Source organism: Heterodontus francisci, chromosome 6 (genome assembly GCF_036365525.1).
Source record: "Heterodontus francisci isolate sHetFra1 chromosome 6, sHetFra1.hap1, whole genome shotgun sequence".
Classification (NCBI taxonomy): Eukaryota; Metazoa; Chordata; class Chondrichthyes; order Heterodontiformes; family Heterodontidae; genus Heterodontus; species Heterodontus francisci.
Window position 1 is genome coordinate 16,254,197 of NC_090376.1, and position 22,018 is coordinate 16,276,214.

The window sequence follows — 22,018 nt, forward strand, 5'->3', positions numbered from 1 at the left end:
GACCATTAACTATACATGTTGCTACATTTCCTCATACATGTTACACCTAAATTTATTTTTAAACCACATAAATCAATTGTCTTCCAAAAATCCATATACACTGCATCCATCACATTCCACTAAATCCAACTGGCACAAAAAAAAAACACATTTATCAAATGCCGCTTACCTTTACCAAGTTTGCAGTGACTGTTCTTTGATTTACCCATGCATTTCGATGAAGTTAACTCACTTTATTTTCAATTATGGATTCTCACAATTTGCCCTCAATCAACTTTAGACTAATTGGTCTTTAATTACCCAGATTATCCTTCTCTTCAACAAAAGGTACTTTGACCCACAGCAAACTCTGTGTTGCTCACACAAATATGCACACAGTATCTAAAATAGAACAGCCAGAAATGAGCCATAGACAAGCTACAGCAGAGGTGACTGTGCCAACTATTAGCAGTCCCATTTTTATTTTGCAAAATGTTTTGAAGAACGCGGTTGACCCGAAACAAGCAGAGGCAGTTATTCTGGTCATTGTTCTAGGCATCCAAGGATCTGGAGGACAGTCTGAATCTTGGCAATATCCTCGACATGCCTCTTCATCTTGCATATACACCCTCAATGGCAAAATACTGTATTTGATGCAAACTTCCCTTGATTAAGAGACTAACTAAAAATAAGTGACAGCCTGTCGCTGGTTCATTCTTCAGGCCAGTGCCTTAACCAGAGTAAAGCTGCCTGGTTTTAATTTCAAACAAAGCTTGGCAGTTAACTGTCAGTCACAGCAAACTTGTGCATTCTCCATGGCAACGCCTCTACCAGAATTCACTTGCCAACCAATCAGCACTCTCTTCTCATAGTATTAAGCTGTTTTCCTTTACATTGGTATTCTTGCGGATTGCTTTGATGAGCACAGGACGAAAAGCTTCGACGTCTCTATTTTCAGCAATAACCAAAACAAACCCATGCAAGTTCTTAAAATATCAGAAATAAGGTAAATCTCAAAAAAAAAATCACTAAAAAATGTACGGTGAGCATGATCGTGAAAGACAAAGGTTATTAAATAGTTACGGACAGAAAAAAAAAGGAAACCCTGCAGAAATACCGATAAATGTTGCCAGATGTGTTTTTAAATCAATCAGGGCCTTATGAAAATGCAAACATGAAATAAGCACACCAATTAAGTTCACTTTTTTAAAAAAAAATTTAAAAGCATGCTGAACTGTTTCCAATTCTGCATTCCCTCTGCACTGGCTATGTACCAGTTCTTATGGCACACAAGACTGGTAAATCAGCCCTCATATTTCAGCATTAGAAGAACACTTCAAATGCTGAATTTAGTTTACAAATCCTATTCGAAAGCTGTGAAAGCTTTTGAAAGAGAGAGTGGGGGTGGGATGATTTTTCCTTCTGAGCGCATATTAGGGGAGCTGTGGACAGGCCAAACATTAACACATAATATAGCACTTCACAGGAGCTTTATAAAACAAAGTATGACACCAAGCCATAAAAGGAGATATTAGGGATAAAAGGAGATAAATGCTTGGTGAAAGAGGTAGGTTTTAAGGAGTGTCTTAAAAAGGAGGAAAGCGAGGTGGAGAGGGAAAGAGGTGTAGAGAGGATATTCCAGAGCTTGGGGCCTAGGCAACTTAAGGTGCAGCCACCAATTAAAATTCCATATAACTTGTCTAATTCTCTTTTGAATGCCTCGATTGAAGCTACCTCTACCACACTCAGGCTTCCACATGTTACTTTTGCTTCTTTTACCAATTACTTTATTTTTTTTATTTAGAGATACAGCACTGAAACAGGCCCTTCGGCCCACCAAGTCTGTGCCGACCAACAACCACCCATTTACTCTAACCCTACAGTAATCCCAGGTTTGCGTCTGCCTGCAATGAATTTGGCCTAACCATCAGCCTCAAGAAAACGAACATCATGGGGCAGGATGTCAGAAATGCTCCATCCATCAATATTGGCGACCACGCTCTGGAAGTGGTTCAAGAGTTCACCTACCTAGGCTCAACTATCACCAGTAACCTGTCTCTAGATGCAGAAATCAACAAGCGCATGGGTAAGGCTTCCACTGCTATGTTCAGACTGGCCAAGAGAGTGTGGGAAAATGGCGCACTGACACGGAACACAAAAGTCCGAGTGTATCAGGCCTGTGTCCTCAGTACCTTGCTCTACGGCAGCGAGGCCTGGACAACGTATGCCAGCCAAGAGCGACGTCTCAATTCATTCCATCTTCGCTGCCTTCGGAGAATACTTGGCATCAGGTGGCAGGACTATATCTCCAACACAGAAGTCCTTGAAGCGGCCAACATCCCCAGCTTATACACACTACTGAGTCAGCGGCGCTTGAGATGGCTTGGCCATGTGAGCCGCATGGAAGATGGCAGGATCCCCAAAGACACATTGTACAGCGAGCTCGCCACTGGTATCAGACCCACCGGCCGTCCATGTCTCCGTTATAAAGACGTCTGCAAACGCGACATGAAATCGTGTGACATTGATCACAAGTCGTGGGAGTCAGTTGCCAGCATTCGCCAGAGCTGGCGGGCAGCCATAAAGACAGGGCTAAATTGTGGCGAGTCGAAGAGACTTAGTAGTTGGCAGGAAAAAAGACAGAGGCGCAAGGGGAGAGCCAACTGTGCAACAGCCCCGACAAACAAATTTCTCTGCAGCACCTGTGGAAGAGCCTGTCACTCCAGAATTGGCCTTTATAGCCACTCCAGGCGCTGCTTCACAAACCACTGACCACCTCCAGGCGCGTATCCATTGTCTCTCGAGATAAGGAGGCCCAAAAGAACAGTAATCCCATATTCCCTATCACCTCCCTACACTAGGGGCAATTTACAACAGCCAATTTACCTTTCACCTGCAAGTCTTTGGATGTGGGAAGAAACTGCAGCACCCGGCGAAAACCCACACAGACACAGGGAGACCTTGCAAACTCCGCACAGGCAGTACCCAGAATCGAACCCGGGTCCCTGGAGCTGTGAGGCTGCGGTGCTAACCACTGTTCCGCCCTTTAAATCTGTGCCCTCTTGTTCTCGATCATTTTTCCCCATCTACTCATGATTTTGAGTATCTCGATCAAATTTCTTCTCAGCCTTCTTTTCTCCAAGGAAAACAGAGTACCAACTTCTCCAATCTATCTTCATAACTGGCAGCAATCCGGCAGGTGCGACCTAACCTTTTCATTTGATCCAGATTACCGTACATTTATACAAGAACCCTGCCTGTATCTGGTAGCTCTTAGGAGATCTACCTATGAGACAGAACAAATGGAAGCTCGGTGGTAAGTTGGCGCTTGTGTTTACTTTGCTTTAGGAGGGACATGAAAACATGCTCTCTGTCTCACGCAATGATCTGCAGGACAATAACTCTTCAGTATTATCTAATAGACCTGCGGAACAAGCCACACACAGGTCACTGTTGTGGTGTCCCTTTATGGGGCAGATCTAAAACTGCTGCGCATCACCAGACTGGATGTGATGTATATACTCATGTAATCATCAGACAGAAAATGGGAGCAGTCCTAGTGACCAGACATGTTAACTAGCTTCCCAGGTATGGTGTATAGTTTCATCTCTTCAAATTAAAGAACACACCTAAATGAGTTACCAATCCTCTGTGTAGTTGGTGTGTGTGTTTCTGGAAGGTAGAAGACACAATATGGTGGCAGCTAGAGTTAAGTTTAAATTTTCCACAGACAGTCGTGAATTTAGGTCTTTTAGACAGCAAGCTACGGAAACGATAATTCAGTTTGTCAGCTGCTGCAGAGGCAAGATTGTGACTTTTCAGGAGGCAGAACTGGCTATTCCTTCCACCGATCCTCTGAGTAGTGTCACATCCATATCCAGATCTTGTGATATGCTTCAATAGCTTCTACCCTTTTCAAAAGGATCTTTTGGACCAATCCAAAAGCTTACAGCTTCGAAGCGTTGCTCAAAAGCAGACGCGAGCATGAAGCAATCCTTACAGGGCGACAGAATTTACAGGCTCTTTGCACGACTTCCACCATTGGCACAGTAGCCAATTCAAACCAACCTGGTAAACCATACAGTGGTGCAGTCTCGCATGGACCCAGAAATTGTCTAGTTTTCCACGACATATGTAAGCCATGTGGCACCAAACACTGGAAGCGCCAATGCAGGAAGTCGAAGCCAGAACACGTGGCTCGACACCCTTACAAGACACAGTCGGATGCAACAGAGGTACAGCATTCCAGCAAAGAAAGGGAGAGTACCAAATATCTCCAACAGCAAATCCATGAAATGATCAGCCAGACGTCAAGGATGCATGAGGATGATCAGAGCATTAACGCAGTGAGAAGGAAATTCATATAGTCAACATCACAGAACAGGTTGACACTGTTGTACTATCCGAAGCTTTTGCAACTATTCACATTGTGTGCCCACAGAAGCCTGGGAAATATACGCTGTGGACAAAAAAAAAGAGATACAGGTGCAAGTGTTACCTTTCTTCCACTTCGCATATGTACCTCCAGAAATGGAGAGTGATGGCTCAACCAATCACTGCCAAGCTCACAGCCTACAATGGCTCAGAGATTCTGTCCCTGGGATCCATCATACTTGAAGGTTGCTACAACAACTCACCATGGTCATCCCAGATGTTCTATAATGGTGCACATCACAAATCTTGCAACTGTAGGCCTCCCGTCATGCAGAGACCTGACCTTGGTTACCTTTTATAGCATCGATAAGATAATGACAAATACAACAGGCCACAGGGACAACCCTATCACCTCCATAGTCAACCTAACCCAGATGGGCTCGACAGGATTGGAAGTTTCAGAAGGTGATGCAGTATTGCATATACGTGAAGATGCTATTCCTTCCATCGATCCTCCATGCAAGTGTAGCATCCATATCCAGAGTAAGCTGAAAGTAGAACTGGATAAGTGGAAAGAGATGGCACAATCCGTAAAGTCTAGCACCGCACTGATTGATATAGCTCCATCACATTTGTGATCGAAAAAGATGGCTCGATAAAAGTTTTAGATCCAAGGCATCTGAATGTGGCACTGAAATGATGCCCACATAAAATTCCCATTCTTGAGAAACCAAACCCCAGGTTTGCAAACGCCAAATTTTTCTCCAAAATGGATATTGGTCAGTACATTTGGAAAAGACCTCGCTGGAGCAGACAATGTTTGGCAATCTGTGTGGGATATACTGGTTCCAATGATGGCTTATGGAAAGTCCGAATGGCAAAGATCTTTTCCAACAACGCATGGATTGTATTACATATGAAATTCCAGGATGCATCTACATAGTTGTTGTTGGCCAAACAAAAATGGGAGAATCATCGAAATTTGCACCTCCTAATGGAAGCAACATGTCGAGAGGGACTTGTGTTCAATAGTCAAAATGCAACATTAATGTACCTTTTTCAGGTCAATATATTCAGACATTGGCATCCGTCCTGATTCTGGCAAACTGGAGGTGCAATGCCCAACCCACAAGATAAAAGTGCTCTTCATGTCTTATGATGAGAGGCTGAGTAAATTGGGCCTATACTCTCTGGAGTTTGGTGGAATGAGAGGCGATCTCATTGAAACATACAAGATTCTGAAGAGGCTGCATAGGGTAGACGCTGAGAGATTGTTTCCGCTGCTCAGGGAATCTAAAACACAGGGGACACAGTCTCAGGATAAGGGGCCGATCATTTAGGACAGAGATGAGGCGGCACAGTGGTTAGCACTGCAGCCTCACAGCTCCAGGAACCCGGGTTCGATTCTGGGTACCGCCTGTGCGGAGTTTGCAAGTTCTCCCTGTGTCTGCGTGGGTTTTCGCCGGGTACTCCGGTTTCCTCCCACCACCAAAGACTTGCAGGTGATAGGTAAATTGGCCATTATAAATTTCCCCTAGTGTAGATAGGGAATATGGGATTATTGTAGGGTTAGTATAAATGGGTGGTTGTTGATCGGCACAGACTCGGTGGGCCGAAGGGCCTGTTTCAGTGCTGTATCTCTAAATCAAATAAACAAACATTTTGGGTTTATTTCAGTTTTCTTTTGCCATACATATCAAATGTTGCACAGAAAGCCTCAACTCTTCAAATAATTCTGAAAAAAGTACCATTTATCTGGTAGGAGGATGATCATCAGCCAGCAGAGAGCCAGACACATTTGGTTCCTACAGTGGTCAAAAGCAAGTGCTTGTCTGCTGTAGCAAAAAGAAACTGCCAGTTTTCACACAGATGGAGAGACTGTCACATGATTGTCCAGTACACTATCTAATTAAATTGCAAAAGAGAGAATGTCTAAATTCCAAATCTCTCAGGGCCCCAGTGTTTCAGTATTTACCCTTTGAGGTACATCTCCACCAGTGTTAATGTTCCAAGATGGCTTTGAATGTCAAGTTAATTCAGGTAAGGCAAGTAGTTCATTCAAAATTTGCAAGCCATTCATCTGGTGGGAGATTAACTAGACATTCGTCTCCACCTTGATGCCTTGGTATGAGTTAATTCGATGCAAATTGCCGTGATCATTTTAGCTGCTTTCTTTTTAAAAGTTTAATTTAGTTTAGGTTTCCAACCGATGGATGAAAAAAAAAACACCATTCAGCATAGTACATGTCTATGTCATCAAAATACAACGCTACGATTGAGACAGACGCTACAAGCCGGGTAGTTCCATGGTCACATCTGATACTTTTTGTTTACTTAACTCATCCAAAACTGCAGATATTTCCTTAAATCTGCTTGCAGATCTCATCGATACCGAAATAGAAGACAGCTTACATTTCGACCTCGAGTTTTGGGCAGTATAAATGCCAGCAACTGCAACAATTATGGAATACAATGATTGGCGGGTGGCCAGAATCCTTCCAAGGCAATCCAGAGGTTCAGAGACTACGTGGTCTAATAGAGATGAGCTCAGGATATCCCAAGGTGTTATCTTCAAGGGCAAGCAAGTCCTTATTCCAGAATCCCTTAGACCAGACATCCTCCAATAATTGCACCAAGTGCATATGGGGATAGATTGAACCAAAAAAGACTGGCTAGAGAAACATTACACTGGCCAGGGATGAATCAAGGCAACCGAAACAGATGCGATGGAACGTGAGGCATGCCAAGCCTGTGTGTCCAGTTACCAGAAAGAACCATCAATTCCACATGAAGTACCCGCATATCCATGGACCAGAATTGCAACGGATCTCTTCAGCATCTGTGGAAATGGATTCCTTGGTTGTGACTGACTGCTTCTCAAAATTTCCCATAATCTGTCAGTCAGTTACACAACACATCCAGTGCAGTCACTGCAGACAGAGTTCAAGCTTTAGTCTTTTTGTGGCACTGCAGGAAGTTGTTTTGGACAATGGACCCCAATATACTGGAGAACTATTCAAGGTGATGTGTTAAAAGTGGGGATTTGACCACGCTACCACATCAGCACACTATCCCAGGTCCGATGGCATGGCAGAACGTATGGTACGTACTGTAAAGTCCTTATTTATAAAATGTTGGAAAACTGAACAAGATTTGCACGTCGCAATGTTATACCTTAGAGCGACACCGCTCAGTGCAACCATTCCTTCACCAGCAGAATTATTTGGCTGACAAGTGTGAACAACTCCTCCAAATCACCAGTCGTCGATACTTCCAGGAGTACAAGATGCGCTAATTGAAAAACAGGGGAATATGAAGGATGCACATGACCCACAAGGACAAAGAATTACCAAATTTAAACAATCGACAAAAGGTACAAATGCAACACCCAAAAGTGGAACATTGAATCCAGCGGAACTCATTAGCATCTATGCAAAACCACAATCATATCAAGAATGAATACCCAACGGCATGAGATTGCAAAAAAAAAAAATCAATGCCAAATCAGGGAAGCACCAGAAGAAACACCAAGTAACCCCATCGCAAGTAGAATACAATCCAAGAACAACATTCCTACAGGTAACCAGAATGGAGAACATACAGCGATCTCAAACCAACTGCACAGTAACCAAGATAAAAGCAAAATACTGCAGATGCTGGAAATCTGAAATAAAAACAGTGCTGGAAATACACAGCAGGTCTGGCAGCATCTGTGGAGACACAGTCTGGACTAATGATTTGTCTTTTAATACAGCTATTAGCACACCCTTTGCCTATGTTCCATGACATCTTGGTCATTTAATCTCTCCTGCCCGATCACACACCTTCCCTTATGAGGTTCTTCTCCACCCCTCCCCCCCCCCACCTTTTCACTTGCTCAAAGCCTTTGCTAGTTCTGATGAAAGGTTACAGACCTCAAACATTAACTGTTTCACTCTCCACAGATGCTGCCAAACCTGAGAATTTCCAGAACTTGGTTTTTATTTCACAATAAGCAAGTCTGGACATATCAGCAAACCACCATTATGCTTCAGAGACTCAAGTTTATCACTTTATATAATCATATATTTTGATGCATAACAGTTTTCTCTCGATGTAATGTAAATAGTCCTGATTATTTAAGGATACAAACTTAAGTTAGAAAAAAGGGGGAAGATGTTGTGGTGTACCTTTAAGGGGCAGATCTAAAACTGCTGTGCAACAGACATGATGTGGTGAACATACTCGTAATCATCAAGCAGAAAGATGATAGATGCAGTCCGAGAGACCAGACGTGTTAACTAGCTTGCCAGACATTGTCGTATATAGTTTCATTTCTTCAAAGAATCCACCTAATTGAGTTACCAACCCTCATGTGTTTGGCATGTTTGTGTAAGGTAGAAAACACAACAGTCACAAGTTTCATTGTGAAATCTTCAAGGACATTTCAATTTGAAAAGATGCTACATAAATGCAAGTATTAAATCATGAACTTGCAATCTAAGTCATTAATAAAATTGTTCATCAGTACATACCTGGGGGTTTAGTAGGATCATCCTTAAAAGCATCAGCTAGGTCAAAACCATCATCCTCCCCTGAAAGATTAAAACACAAGTGTTCAAAACAAAAAGTCCCAACTTATTACTTACATGAGGATTAGTGCTATTTCACCTCTTACCCCAGTACCAAAACCCGAAAAGGAATGTCACCTATCCTCCAAACCAGTTCAGATACAATGCAATTTGATTTGATTTAGCTTAAAAGACATTAAAGGAGACGGTAGAGAGAGAGAAATATTTCTGCTGTTTGGGGAGTCGAGGACTAGGAGGCACAGTTTCAAGATTGGAGCCAGACCTAGCAGGAGTAAAATTAGGAAACACGACTACACGCAAAAGGATGGTAGAAGTTTGGAACTCTCTTCCGCAAATTGCAGTTGATTCCAGATCGATAATTTTAAATCGGAGATTGCTAGATTTTTGCTAACCGAAGATATTAAAGGGATAGGGGGGCAAATGACAGTATATGCAGTTAGGCTACAGATCAGCCATCATCTCACTGAATGGTAGAAGAGGTTTGAGGAGCTAAATGGCCTGTTCCTATGTTCCAATGCTGGATAAAGATCCTAGCAACTTTCTCCAGGGAAAGAAACTCTTGCTTGGATACCTCGCTAGACACACAAAGCATCATTTTGGGAGAGTCAATACAATAATCCTGGAGGGACAAGGCAAAGCATATTCAAACTCCATCCACGCTCCCCAGACACACATGTGCATATAACTCAGGCCCTACCAAATTCACGAGCAAATTTTTGTTTTACAAATTTCAGTCACTGCATTTTAAGAATCGTTAATTACGTATTTAAAATCATAAATATCACTGTCGCAACAAACCATGAAAATGAGCTAATTCAAACAAAAAAGAGAAAAAAGGTTTATGGTTTCAAATGGCATTTATTGTACACTCAAAAGCTATTGTAAAAAGCTGACTGTAACCATATCACATTCCTTACTAAGTAGTCAGTGGTTGAATGTGCAGTTTTGGATGCTCTCTCTGCTGCGATGGCTTTCCGACTAAGTGGTGCTGAACAGTTGCCTGCTGTATGTGATCCAACGAAACACTACAGCTTGTACAAAACAAGTCACACAACATCCTGACTTGGAACTATATCGCCGTTCCTTCACTGTTGCTGGAACTCCCTTCCTAACAGCACTGTGGGTATACCTACCTCAGACTGCAGCGGTTCAAGAAGGCAGCTCACCACCATATTCTCAAGGACAATTAGGGATGGGCAATAAATGCTGGCGTAACCAGTGACACCCACATCCCATGAATGAATTTTTTAAAAACACATTAGCATGCAGAATTTGGCTTCCAAATTTTCTCACTATGTGCTACAGAAATGGTTGTGGCCACTTTTGATTTGCTCATTCTGGCACTCTGAATGGTCTGCTCACATTTGAGACTGCTACTCTCAAAACTGCACCGGAAGCCCTCCCTCATCGACCAAACAACAAGTCCAGCCTTGTGTCAATCAGCAAAACTCGCAGAGTTCGCAGTTTGGCCCATTTCATAGAAGACCTACGATTTCAGTCCATGACGCATTTTTCACTGCCGTGAATTTAGTAGGGCCTTACATATAACTGGAAGTGTTATGGAAGAAGGGGCAAAAGAGTCAAAATACTTTTCACTTGCATTTATTTGCTTTCTCTAATCCCTCCTGATTTCCACCAGTTTAAAAAAAAGAGGCTCCAGTCTGTGTGATAATATATTTACAATCATTTACAAAATTCAGTCCATCTTTCAAGGTGCATCAGCGAGATGAATAACACTTGTGCTTAGCCAGTAAGCAGATCCCTTTAAAAGATAGGACTTGCATTCATATAGTATTTCTGATCTCGGAACAATCTTGTGATTGCTTATCTAAATTAACTGATATAAGCTGTGTATACACACACACATCTACCTATCTGGTTGATAAAGTGGCCCAGACAAGTGAAAAAAATGGATTTAGGTATCTGAAATATTGGCACCAGTCTCTTCAGTAAAGATAACTGAAGCTATTTTAAATAGCTCCTACTTTCCAAGATGGGCTTTATCTTAGTCAGAACTTGAGCAGATGAGCTACGTTTATTCCACAGTCTGAGCATCTCCAACCATGTTTATCTTCGCAAAGCACAAGCCACCACTTCAATTTCAGCCATACTTGGAAGTTTATGATCTATTACGTTGTTAAACCATTTGTGGAAATGGTTCTGCAATATTGCCAGAGCTGTGGAAATATTGTGCAGAACAGGAATTAGAATAATAAATAAATCAAGGAAATCCACTTGCACGTGCACAGTGGTTTAAAAACCGAATGAACTTGCATTTATATTGTGTCTGTCACAACCACAGGGTATCCCACAACACAACTGATGAGTAGTCACTGTCATAATGCAAGAAATGTGGCAGCAATATGCACACAGAAAGATTCTACAAACAGCAAATGAGATAACAGTCAGATCTATTTTAACGATTTTGCTCGAAGGATAAATATTGGCCAGGACACCAGGGGAAACTTCCCTGGGGAAGGGGGGGGAAAAACAAATGAATAGCTATAAAGCCCAAAACTGCATTGCATACCAGTGGCAAAACAGATGGTTGCCTTGGCTTCTAACTGCATTGCTTAGATCACTTCTCAGGCAAAAGCTTCACTTCATTTATTTGACGGCAGCACGACCAATGGCAGCACCATTATAAAAACGCATCCAGCAACATGGGTCAGTTTTGGGCTGTCCACCTACTAATCCACCAGTAGGCAGGTTTCATTTCATGGAGATGGAGGCAGAGAAGAGTTCAGTAATTTCCCCATCCACCAGCCCTACCACCCTATCAAACCCCCACAAAACAAATCTATAGACCTCTACAGGGAGAAATTGCAATCACAGATCACATGATAACAGAGCTTCTTGCATTTCTTACTGAAGTGCTGAAAATTATGGACCATCGATTCAAAAGCAAAAATGAACAAGGATGCAAAGAGGTTTTGAAATTAATCCCAGGAACAAAAAGAAGTGTTCTATTGCACGCTCAAGTTAGACATTAGACCATTACAGCGCAGTACAGGCCCTTCGGCCCTCGATGTTGCGCCAACCTGTGAAACCATCTGACCTACACTATTCCATTTTCATCCATATGTCTATCCAATAACCACTTAAATGCCCTTAAAGTTGGCGAGTCTACTACTGTTGCAGGCAGGGCGTTCCACGCCCCTACTACTCTCTGAGTAAAGAAACTACCTCCAACATCTGTCCTATATCTATCACCCCTCAACTTAAAGCTATGTCCCCTCGTGTTTGCCATCACCATCCGAGGAAAAAGACTCTCACTATCCACCCTATCCAATCCTCTGATTATCTTATATGTCTCTATTAAGTCACCTCTCCTCCTCCTTCTCTCCAACGAAAACAACCTCAAGTCCCTCAGCCTTTCCTCGTAGGACCTTCCCTCCATACCAGGCAACATCCTAGTAAATCTCCTCTGCACCCTTTCCAAAGCTTCCACATCCTTCCTATAATGCGGTGACCAGAACTGCACGCAATACTCCAGGTGCGGTCTCACCAGAGTGTTGTACAGCTGCAGCATGACCTCGTGGCTCCGAAACTCGACCCCCCTACTAATAAAAGCTAACACACCATATGCCTTCTTAACAGCCCTATTAACCTGGGTAGCAACCTTCAGGGATTTATGCACCTGGACACCAAGATCTCTCTGTTCATCTACACTACCAAGAATCTTCCCATTAGCCCAGTACTCTGCATTCCTGTTACTCCTTCCAAAGTGAATCACTTCACACTTTTCCGCATTAAACTCCATTTGCCATCTCTCAGCCCAGCTCTGCAGCCTATCTAAGTCCCTCTGTACCCTACAACATCCTTCGGCACTATCCACAACTCCACCGACCTTCGTGTCATCCGCAAATTTACTAACCCACCCTTCTACACCCTCATCCAGGTCATTTATAAAAATGACAAACAGCAGTGGCCCCAAAACAGATCCTTGCGGTACACCACTAGTAACTAAACTCCAGGATGAACATTTGCCATCAACCACCACCCTCTGTCTTCTTTCAGCTAGCCAATTTCTGATCCTAAGCTCTAAATCACCTTCAACTCCATACTTCCGTATTTTCTGCAATAGCCTACCGTGGGGAACCTTATCAAACGCCTTACTGAAATCCATATACACCACATCCACTGCTTTACTCTCATCCACCTGTTTGGTCACCTTCTCGAAAAACTCAATAAGGTTTGTGAGGCACGACCTACCCTTCACAAAACCGTGCTGACTATCGCTAATGAACTTATTCTTTTCAAGATGATTATAAATCCTGTCTCTTATAACCTTTTCCAACATTTTACCCACAACCGAAGTAAGGCTCACAGGTCTATAATTACCAGGGCTGTCTCTACTCCCCTTCTTGAACAAGGGGACAACATTTGCTATCCTCCAGTCTTCCGGCACTATTCCTGTCGACAATGACGACATAGTTAAATAAATAACATGTTAAAAGGTACATAGAACTAATTCATGGTTCGTTATTTTTCCCCCAATCATTAGAGGGTTGAACAGTGAATAACCATGTTATCGGAGCACCTTGGCAGCAAACAAAATAGATGACCCCGGGCTAAAAAAAAAAATCAAGGAAACAGCTTTAAACTCACTGCAGAGAAAATACGACCATTACCTAACTGGGTTTCAGAATCATGCTGCAAATTTCACTAGGAAAAAAAGTTTCAAAAATACTTCAATATTACATTTATTGAAGAAGCAGCAGGTAGCAGAAGTGGTGATAACTTAATTGATTAAGTGCATTAAAAGCCACTCTGGGCATCTCCTATCAGCATTAGAATTGCACAGTGAGCAAAGAGCTTGGGCCCTATTTACGAGATTGCGATAAGGCCAATCTTCCATCACGTGTAGCCTATTCACTAATGCGCTGCTCAGGGAACCCATAGACATTTGTGCTGCATCATGGCAATCTAGACACGCTGCCATTTTCTGAATCTGTATTCATTGAACTTACGAACTTAGCAACACACACAGATGAGTTCAGCTTTAAAGGAACCACGTATGCCCAAATAGGCGGTGTTGCCATGGGATTCCCTTTAAGCCCAGCTCTCGCCAACATTTGCGCCAATTTCCACAAGCAATGCGTTTTTTATGGAATGACCCCTAACCACCTACCCCTCGAGTATTGCTGAAAATAGAGACATGCTGAAGGTTTTTGTCTTGCACTCATCAGGTCAATACGCAAGAATAACCAATGTAAGGGAAAACAACAACTTATGCTGCATGAGGAGAGTGCTGATTGGTTGTCAAGTGAATGCTAATTGGTAGAGGCATTGTCATAGACCATGCACCAGTTTACGCTGACTGACCATTGACTGACAAGCTCTGTTGGTAATTTCAACCAGGCAGCTTGACTGATTCCTCAGGGCAATGCCTTGACCAATGAACCAGCGAATGGCTGTCACTTATTTTGTTCAGCTGAAACAGGCACAATGTTTGTACATATTCCTTCTGCTTGAAAAGAACAGGGCCCTGTCTATTAGTACATGTAGCTTCCAGTACGCACCAATGCACTACACTACGAGCCCTACTGACAATTTTAAATTGGTTGTCAGTGTAATCCTTAGCACACTGTGGATTATTTAGCAAATGTTGTCCAATCGTGGACTCATATCTAATGTTGTACACGGTTTTGAGTTTTGCAAGCACGGGCTGGTTGGGTACCACCCTGTTCTTTGCAGACAGAAAGAATATGTACAAACATTGTGCCTGTTTCAACTGAACAGAACTAGTGACAGCCATTCACTGGTTCATTCCTCAGGGCAATGCATTGACCAGTCAAGCTGCCTGGTTTAAATTTCAAACAAAGCTAGTCAGTCAACAGTCACTGTAAACTGGTGCATTCTCCATGGCAACACCTCTACCAGAGTTCACTTGCCAACCAATCAGTACTCTCTTCTCATGCAGTATAAGTTGTTGTTTTCTATTACATTGGTTATTTTTGCAGATTGTTCCGATGAGTGCAAGAGGAAAAGCTTCAACATCTCTCTATTTTCAGCAATACTCAAGTGCTGTACTACCAAACGACTATTTCCAACCCCTCGCATATTTCTGATACGTAGATGATATGTTTGCTGTATCTGAATCTGCAGCTGCATGTAAGAATTTCCTTAAACACCTTAATGCGTTCCATTCCGCACTCAGATTCACCTTTGAAATGGAGAAGTCGAGTGAGCTCCCTTTCCTCAATGTGCTAGTTAAGAAATCCGCTAATGGGTTCTACACTACTGACTACCTTCACTGGTCAATATACGCATTGGGATTCCTACAGGTCCACGCACTAAGACTGGCCCCATCGGCAATCTTGTAAATAGGGTGGGAGCCATCTGCTCGCCGTGCATGCTCGACACCAAAATAGGACACATCAAAGCTGTCCTACAGGATAGCAGCTACTGCAATAGATCGTGCACTCACGAATGGGCCCCTTCCAGACCTGAAAAAGTGTCCAGTCTACCTCAGATTACCCTGGAAGGGTAAGGTATCTCAAAGATTTGCGCAACAGATGAAGCTAGCTGTTTCAGATTGCTATTCAGTAGCAACGACTAATGTGGTATATGAAATTCAATGGCATGCAATGCCAGGTATGCAAGCCATACGTCCCAACGACTGGCAGATCGTATCAAACAGCACGCCCCTTCGGCTGTTTGCAATAGGCAGAGTACTGACCATACTCAACCAACCCGTACTATTAACCTTAGAACATAATATCTAATGTTACAATTGGACAGCACTTACTGAACAATCCTGAGTGTACTAAGAATTACACTAACAACCAATTTAAGATTCAGTCGAGCGCACAATATAGACTTGCTAGAAGCTACATATATTCATACAGGGACTTGTCTTCTGCAATCAAAAAGGAACATACCCAGGCTTTGCCCTTTTTTAAAAATTAAACAAAGTGCAAGGGACAATAGTTCCCTTGTGCATTCTCCACAGCAACGCCTTGACCAGAGTTGGCTTGCCAACCAGTCAGTACTCTTTTCTCATGCAGTATAAATTATTGCTCCCTTTGAAATTTGGCATTTTTGCATCTGCCCGGATGAGTGCAAGATGAAAAGCTTTAATAGCATGTCTCTTTTTGTCAGCAATACTCAAATTCTGTAATGGGCGGCACAGTGGCGCAGTGGTTAGCACCGCAGCCTCACAGCTCCAAGGACCCGGGTTCGATTCCGGGTACTGCCTGTGTGGAGTTTGCAAGTTCTCCCTGTGTCTGCGTGGGTTTTCTCCGGGTGCTCCGGTTTCCTCCCACAAGCCAAAAGACTTGCAGGTTGATAGGTAAATTGGCCATTATAAATTGTCACTAGTATAGGTAGGTGGTAAGGAAATATAGGAACAGGTGGGGATGTTTGGTCGGAATATGGGATTAGTGTAGGATTAGTATAAATGGGTGGTTGATGTTCGGCACAGACTCGGTGGGCCGAAGGGCCTGTTTCAGTGCTGTATCTCTAATCTAATCTAATCTAATAGTTCATTTTCCTTTCTCTTCCCAGCCAATTATCTAGGAAAGAAGTGCCAATATAGGCCTGTTCAAAAATTGCATTTACAACACAGGTATTAGGAGAGTTTTCTGAGCTTTTAACTAGCAGTGTTGATAAAGAGGAATCTAGTAGATTTTAAAAAAGGCATTCGATAAGGTGACAAAATGCTCTTGCACCAGATAAGCTCACGGGATTGGGGCAATATATTAGCATGGATTGAGGATTGCTTAAAGGATAGAAACCAGAGTAGGAGTAAATGGGTCATTTTCAGGTTGGCAGGCTGTAACTAGTAAATGCAGCAAGGTTTGGTGCTTGAACCTCAGCTGTTCACAATCTACATCAATGTCTTGGCTACATTACGTTCAGTCCCTTCATCTAAGTTTGCTCAGTTGATGATACAAAGATGGTGGGAAAGTAAGCTGTGAAGAGGACACAGAGGCTGCAAAAAGATATAGACCAGGTTAAAGCGAGGGGGCAGCAAGGTAGCAGATGGAGTTTTTTCTTTTCTTTCTTTCTTCTTTTGGGCCTCCTTATCTCGAGAGACAATGGATACGCGCCTGGAGGTGGTCAGTGGTTTGTGAAGCAGCGCCTGGAGTGGCTATAAAGGCCAATTCTGGAGTGACAGGCTCTTCCACAGGTGCTGCAGAGAAATTTGTTTGTTGGGGCTGTTGCACAGTTGGCTCTCCCCTTGCGCCTCTGTCTTTTTTCCTGCCAACTACTAAGTCTCTTCGACTCGCCACAATTTAGCCCTGTCTTTATGGCTGCCCGCCAGCTCTGGCGAATGCTGGCAACTGACTCCCACGACTTGTGATCAATGTCACACGATTTCATGTCGCGTTTGCAGACGTCTTTATAACGGAGACATGGACGGCCGGTGGGTCTGATAGCAGATGGAGTACAAAATGGGTAAGTGTGAGGTTATTCATTTTGGTAGGAAGAATTAAAAAAAAAGTATTTTTAAATAGTGAGAAACTATTAAATATTGGTGCCCAGAATGATTTGGCTGTTTTTGTACACAAATCACAGAACGTTAACAAGTAGGTACAGTAAGCACTTAGGAAGGCAAGTGGTATTTTGGCCTAAACAACAAGGAGGTTGGAATACAAGAGTTAGGAAGTCTTGCTGCAATTGTTCAGGACTTTGGTGAGACCATATCAGGAGTACAGTTTTGGTCTTCGTACCCAAGGAAGGATATACCCATCTTAGAGAAGGCGCAACGAAGATTCACTGGATGGATTCCTGGAATGAGAGTCTTGTTCGGCGCAGGGTGATTGAATAGAATGAGTCTATACGCTCTGGAGTTTAGAAGAATGAGGTGATCTCATTGAAACACACAAGATTCTACTTCTTATGTTCTTACATGATTAAATTCTTTAAGAAAATGATCTGGTTCATGTATTGGGGCAGGAGCAGCACATTTAGACTATTGAGACATGAATGACACAATTGCCCCTATCTGGCACACTCATTTCTGACAGGAGGAGTTGTTTATATCTTTTCCCACATGGCAACAATGACGAGGCTATAAAAGTACATCACTGGCTCTCCGTGGTCCTAAACGATACTCCATTAATTCAGTTTTGTCCTTTTTCTACTTGATTCATTACTTTCCTTTAGATTTATAACAGTTGCCTCATGAAATTGCTTTGATGACTTTGATTAGAATTTATGATTAGATTTTTTTTGATTAGATTAGAGATACAGCACTGAAACAGGCCCTTCGGCCCACCGAGTCTGTGCCGAACATCAACCACCCATTTTTTTTTTATACTAATCCTACCCTAATCCCATATTCCCAACAAACATCCCCACCTGTCCCTATATTTCCCTACCACCTACCTATACTAGTGACAATTTATAATGGCCAATTTACCTATCAACCTGCAAGTCTTTTGGCTTGTGGGAGGAAACCGGAGCACCCGGAGAAAACCCACGCAGACACAGGGAGAATTTGCAAACTCCACACAGGCAGTACCCGGAATCGAACCAGGGTCCCTGGAGCTGTGAGGCTGCGGTGCTAACCACTGCGCCACTGTGCCGCCCGTATGTTCACTTTTTTTTTAAAATATAAAAACGTGCTTCTGTTACCTCTAGACACAACTTCTCATATGTTTTCCTGGTCAGTCTTCCAACTTCTGAACCTTAGCTCATCCAAAATTCACCTACCGTATCCGAACTCACACCAAATCCTTGTCATTCATCACCTCCGAGCTTACTGACCTACGCTGACTCCCGGCCAGGCAATGCCTTGAATTTAAAATTCTCATAGTGCTCAAATCCTTCTGTGGTCTCATCCCTCCCCATCTCTAACCTCCTCCAGGATCTGAGCCCCATCCAATTCTGGTCTTTTGCACACCCTGATTTTAAATAGTTTCAGCATTGGCAGCTGTGTCTTCAACTGCCTGGCCCAAAGTTCTAGAACTCGCGCCCACCCCTCTCCACCTACTTCTCTTCCTTCAAGGTGTTCCTTAAAACCTACTCTGACTTGTTCCAATACCTCCTTAGGGGGCTCGGTGTCCAACTTTGTCTGGTAACACTCCTATGAAGCACCAAGACATTTTACTACATTAAAGGTGCTTTATAATTACAGTGGCGCAGTGGTTAGCACCGCAGCCTCACAGCTCTAGTGACCCGGGTTCAATTCTGGGTACTGCCTGTGTGGAGTTTGCAAGTTCTCCCTGTGTCTGCGTGGGTTTCCTCCGGGTGCTCCAGTTTCCTCCCGCAGCCAAAAGACTTGCAGGTTGGTAGGTAAATTGGCCATTATAAATTGCCCCTAGTATAGGTAGGTGGTAGGGAAATATAGGAACAGGTGGGGATGTGGTAGGAATATGGGATTAGTGTAGGATTAGTATAAATGGGTGGTTGATGGTCAGCACAGACTCTGTGGGCCGAAGGGCCTGTTTCAGTGCTGTATCTCTGAACTAAAACTAAAATAAATTGTTGCTGTAGTACCAGTTAAGTAAACAATGTTTTAAAATCTCTTACATCATGTATCCTTTTAGAAACTACAGTTTCCCTCAGATCTGCAAGCTCAACTCAGGTTTTATACTGCCCAGCCTGTCTGTCAAATGAATAATTTTTAGAAGAATGCATGAACTAGTGGAATCACATAACTCACTACATTTTCCATTTTATTGCTGTTGCAGTCAAAGAAGTGATTTAGCCAACTTTCACAAGGATATAGCATAGTTCTAGTGGGCCATCTGTCAGTTGGACGAAACAAAAAAAAGGAATTCTGGAAATACACAACGGGGGTCATTTCAATCTAACCAGCCAGTTTCCTGCTGGTCAGGTTTGGAGGGTAATCTTCAATTCAGTTGAAAGATCAGCCTCTGATAAACAGCATTTTACAAATGTGTTAAAGAGAGGCACACAGTGAAAGACAGATTTCAGGAGTAGAAATGAGGATTAGAACAATCAAGGATTAAATACTCAAATAGCAATAAACTAGAGATTCCTCAGCTAATTATACAGTATGATATTAATAGACATTTAACTAATAGATAACTTCCCCAACTTCTAAAGCTATTCTGTGAATAGAGTTTGGAAATATTATGGCATTGATTTACTAAAAATATTAAATATCTCTCCTCTGCACATTACCCATCCATGACATCATCCAAAAACACAAGGTCAGTTTGTTCATTTACACTGACAACACTCAGCTCTCACAAACACCCCTCGACTCCTCCACTGTCAAGACTGCTCATCTGACACCCAGTACTGGATGAGCAGAAATTTCCTCCAACTAAATACTAGAAAAAAAACAAATCCATTGTCTGCGGTCCCCACTACAAATTCCACTCCTTAGCTACTGACTCCATCCCTCTTCCTAGAAACTGCGAGGCTGAACTAGATTGTTCAAAACCTTGCTGTCATATTTGAACCAAAGATATGCTTCCAAAAACATACCCATGCCGTCACCAAGTCTGCCTATTTCCACAATAGGTCCCAACATAACTCATCTGTGACCGAAACCCTCACCCACGCCTTCGTTATCTTTACACTTGACTACTCCAATTCATTCTTCACTGGCCTCCATCAAAAATCCTCGTATACTTCAGCTCATCCAAAATTCTCCTGCCTGTGTCCTTACACCAGATCTCGTTCACGCATCCATTCCTGCGCTCGCTCACCTGCACTGCTCCCAGTTAAGCAACGCCTCTCAAATTTTAAAATTCTAATTCGCGTTTTCAAATCCTACCATAGCTTCACCCCTCCCTATATCTAAACTCCTCCAGCCCCACAATCTTCCACAATATCTGTGCTTCTCTAATTCCGGCCTCTTGCCTCATCCACGATTTTAATTACTCCACCATTGGTGGCTGTGCCTTCAGCTGTCAAAGCCCCAAGGCTCTGTAATTTGCTCCCGAAACCTCTCCCTTTCCTCCTTTAAGATACTCCTTAAAACCTACTAAGCTTTTGGTCGTCCTGTTCTAATATCTCTATGTGGTTTCGCACAAAGGTGTGAGATAAATGCAAGTTGTTGTCATCTTATAAGCCTCTTATTCCATACAGGTCAATGATGGCTTTTAAACAAAGAACACACAGTCAGAAAATATAAAGTTACTTTATACTGGAAAATAAACACACCAGACTCTCCCAAATTATAGCTCAAGTTACAGCAGTGTTTGTATCTGTTAAGTTTCTTGCCTGTCTCCAAGGGTGGAGAGGAACTATTATTCAGAGAAAATTAAACATCGCCATCATGAAATGTTAACATACCAACTTTATCAGGTCCTTAAAAAACCATTTCACATCACATTCGAAACTAGAATATCTGTGGGGACCTAGTCCTCAGTTAAACAAAATTTCAAAAGTAAAACTGGAAAACAGATGGATAAAAATTAATTGCAAAAAAGGCCAATTACTTTTTAAAAAGCTCCTCCCCCCCCCCCAAATGAAAAGATTGAATAGGATGCATTTAAAGCATTGCAGTGTATTTCAAGGACAAGCTGGTACAGTACGAGGCCTGTGCCTCCAATAATTGTTATGGTATGGCATGAATTCCTTGTTGCTGAACTAAGTGAATCACAAGAGATTACTTCTTACAAAATTGCAAGGCATCGTATTTAAAGTTTGCTTTTAAAAGACACTGGTGGGCTGAGAGCCCATGTTGGTCAGCAAGCACAGGGGTGATGGGTGAGTGGGATTTAGTGCAGTTTAGGACACTGGCAGAGTTTTGGATGAGCTCACGTTTATGGAGGTCGGTCAGGACAGTACTGGAATAGCGGAGTCTAGTAACACTCACAAAAGGCCCAGAGGCCTGTGACATGCCCACCTTCTTTTGCAGCTCTGAGCAGATTTAATGCCCTTCTTTAGCCCATCTGTGGGAAAGAATGGGCTGGATTTTCATTCTGCGAAGGCAGCAGATTTGGAGGTGGATGTGCAGGCAATTTCGCGCTGGACGTGCTAACCTTTTTCCACCTTTGGCCAGCCTGTCAGTTCTCACCTCCGGCCCATCTTCAGTGAGGCTGCTTCTGGAGAGAGACGGCGACCAACCGTTAAGGTCAATTAAAGTGCCTACTATGGGCACACTTCACACGCTGTCTGGAATTTTCCAGACGGCAGATGGATGAAAGCAGCCTCCTAGT

The 22,018-nt window shown here is 42.8% G+C and overlaps 1 protein-coding gene across 2 annotated transcripts in view; it reads right to left on the reverse strand.

Annotated features, from left to right (window-relative positions):
- cd99 (CD99 molecule) overlaps nt 1-22,018 on the reverse strand; it is an 85,318-nt gene that overhangs the window by 39,512 nt on the left and 23,788 nt on the right. For both annotated transcript variants that reach the window (XM_068033168.1, XM_068033167.1), the window contains one exon: nt 8,868-8,927. In XM_068033168.1, the coding sequence (XP_067889269.1) occupies nt 8,868-8,927 (60 nt within the window). The remainder of the gene's footprint in view (nt 1-8,867; nt 8,928-22,018) is intronic.